General features: G+C 43.2%; 1 protein-coding gene across 2 annotated transcripts in view; it reads right to left on the bottom strand.

Annotated features, from left to right (window-relative positions):
- Positions 1-1,858: 1,858 nt before the first annotated feature.
- CATSPER2 (cation channel sperm associated 2) overlaps positions 1,859-2,970 on the bottom strand; it is a 19,080-nt gene continuing 17,968 nt past the window's right edge. The window contains exon 12 of one of the 2 annotated variants that reach the window (XM_008059615.1): positions 1,859-2,002. In XM_008059615.1, coding sequence (XP_008057806.1) covers positions 1,971-2,002 — 32 coding nt within the window. In that variant the 3' untranslated portion in view covers positions 1,859-1,970. The remainder of the gene's footprint in view (positions 2,003-2,970) is intronic. The other variant, XM_008059614.2, reaches the window with a different exon arrangement.

Genomic DNA, 2,970 nt, shown 5'->3' with positions numbered 1-2,970 from the left:
CACTCACCTCAGCCTCCCAAGGCGCGGGATTACAGGCTGAGCCACTGAGCCCGGCTGATAGTGTTTTTAATAATAAACATTGTGGCAGGGCTCCGTAGCTCAGCCTGTAATCCCAGCATTTTGGGAGGCTGAAGTGTGTGGATTGCCTGAACCCGCGGGTTCAAGACCTGCCTGGGCAATTTGGCGACACCTCATCTCTACAATAAATCAAAAAATTAGCCGAGCATGGTAGGTGCGCCTGTAGTTCTGGCTAATTGGAAGGCTGAGGTGGAAGGATCCCTGGAGCCCAGCAGGTTGAGGCTGCGGTGGCTGGGAACGTGCCACTGCACTCCAGTCTGGGTGACAGAGACTCCGACTCAAATAATAATAATAGTAATAATAATAATAATAAACATTGCTAAAGATTTGAGTCATCCAACAATGAAATGGGACCCCTTCTAGATAATAAATCTCCAATAACTAGAAACATTAAGCATCAGCTGGATAGTCCTCCTTTCAGTGATGTTCTAAAAGATATTCCTGCCTCGATGGGACACAAATTAACTCTGAGGTCCCTTCTACCACAAAAAACCTGTGGAACATTTACTATCTTGAACACTCTTGGTACTGAGTATTCAGTTAAAAAACATTTTTAAATGAACACTGCCCTAAGCAATCGCAAAATGGCACAAAGGGCCAGGCGTGGTGGCTCATGCCTGTAATCCCAGCACTTTGGAAAGTGAAGGTGAGAGGACTGCCTGAGCCCAGGGGTTCGAGACCAGCTTGGGCAACTTGGTGAGGCCTCATCTCTACAATAAATAAAAAAAATTTAGCTAGGCATGGTGGTGCACACCTGCAGTTACAGCTACTTGGAATGCTGAGCAGAAGGACCACCTGAGCCCAGTAGGTCAAGGCTGTGGTGGCCACAAGCATGCCACCGCATTCCAGCCTGGGCGACAAAGTAAGACTCTGACTAAAAAAAAAAAAAAAAAAAAAGTGGTACAAAGGAACTGTCTTTTAGCCCAGACACAGGTAAAAATTAGTCCAATCAAAGCTAATGTTTCACAAGAGAAGCAACATTAGTACAAAAGGTAATGAAAACAATACTTCTCAATTAGTTACACTAAAGCTCTGAGGATTTCCTTATTCCCACAGAGAGGTCTTTACATACACATTAAGGAGAGAGGGAATGAAATTAGGACTCTTCTCAGGAAGTAGAGGTTGCAGGAAGGGTGGGGGCTAAAATGACCCATTCAAGAAAAGAATCAAGTTCAGGAGCTGAAAAAAGGGTAGAAAAGCCAAGGAATACAGTACTCTACTGGCATCTAAACTTTTTTAAAGAGATGAGGTCTTCCTATGTTGCCCAGGCTGGACTTGACTGACCTCAAGTCATCCTCCTGCCTCAGCCTCCCACATAGCTGGGTCTACAGGCATGCACCACTGCACCCAGCTTGAAGTAACTCTTCTGCCTGATCTTATGACTTTCAGCATCTATTCCCTATTTCAAAAAATAGAATACTGAACAACTACCAGCAGCATTTATTAGATATTTATACTTTAAAAAAAAAAACAGCTGGGCTCGGTGGCTCAGCCTGTAATCCCGAGCTTTGGTAAGCCGAGGTGAGTGGATTGCCTGTTCACGTGGGTTCGAGACCCACCTGGGCAACGTGGCGAGACCTCATCTCTACAGTAAATTAAAAAATTAGCCGGGCGTGGTAGCGCACACCTGTAGTTCCAGCTACTTGGAAGGCTGAGGCGGAAGGATCGCCAGAGCCCAGCAGGTTGAGGCTGCGGTGGCCGGGAGCGGCCACTGCACTCCAGTCTGGGTGACAGAGTGAGACTCCAACTCAAAAAATAAAATAAAATAATAAAAAAAACAAACAGGCATTGGACTATCTGAATAAACATTTATACTTTGAATTCTCTACTTCCAACTATTCTCTTAATTATCTTTTAGACTGGGCCCAAAGATACCGAATGCATCCATTCCTTTACTTGTCTTCAAAGTTCATCAGTGCCTGCACTGCAAAGAAAACAGACAGTGAGGCTGGAGAGCTAAGACTATTCAGAACATATAAATGTTTTGGGAAGACCCTGTTTTTCTGGGTTCTAGATTCCACACAAACCTTTACTAATCTTTACTCTAAATTAAGCCATATGAGTCTGTGTACTCTTTGCCACAAACAACCTTCTCCTTTTTGTCCTGTTCTCCTCAGGGCTAAGAATGACTGGGCGGAACAGGATTCACTTCAGACAACACTTTAAAGTAAATAAAGCCTGTCTTTGACAAACTGCCCTACATTCCATGTTCCAATGTTATAAATTCCTCTTATTGCCCACCTGTGCCCACTACATATAAACTTCAGTCCTCCTCTCTAATTTCTTATTTTCATATTGAATTGATTTCAACTAAGTATAAGGACAAAATCCCAAATAATAGGAATTCGTATTATTTGTAAAAAAACTTGCCCCCAACACTTCTGGGTTTTTTTAGTTTAGAGGGAATTTTTTTTTTTTTTTGCTGAGTCTCACTCTGTCACCCAGGCCGGAGTGCAGTGGTACACTCACGACCACTGCAGCCTCAACCCACTAGGCTCAGGTGATCCTTCCGCCTCCGTCTTCCAAGTAGTTGGAACCACAGGCATGTGCTACCACATCTGGCTAATTTTTTGATTTATTGTAGAGGCAAGGTCTTGCCATGTTGCTTAGGCTGGTCTCAAACCCCTGAGCTCAGGCAATCCTCTCACCTCTGCCTCCCAAAGTGCTGGGATTACAGGTTTGAGCCACTGCACCAGGCCTTAGAGGGAAATTTTATTAATCCAAATTGATCTCCAAGTGGTGAAATTTAAGAAAAAATAAACAGTTCTCAGGCTACATCAAACTCTACTATTTAAATCATATACTCTCTTTGCTAAAGCTGACCCTAGAAGGGGATGATAGGAAGATAAAGTTGAAATTCATAAACCTCTTTTTTTTTTTTTTTTTTTTTTT

Source organism: Carlito syrichta, unplaced genomic scaffold, assembly GCF_000164805.1.
Source record: "Carlito syrichta isolate Samal-C Ts95f unplaced genomic scaffold, Tarsius_syrichta-2.0.1 Scaffold304305, whole genome shotgun sequence".
Lineage (NCBI taxonomy): Eukaryota > Metazoa > Chordata > Mammalia > Primates > Tarsiidae > Carlito > Carlito syrichta.
Note: the sequence above shows the minus strand (reverse complement) of the source record. Positions and strands in the feature narration are given on the sequence as shown.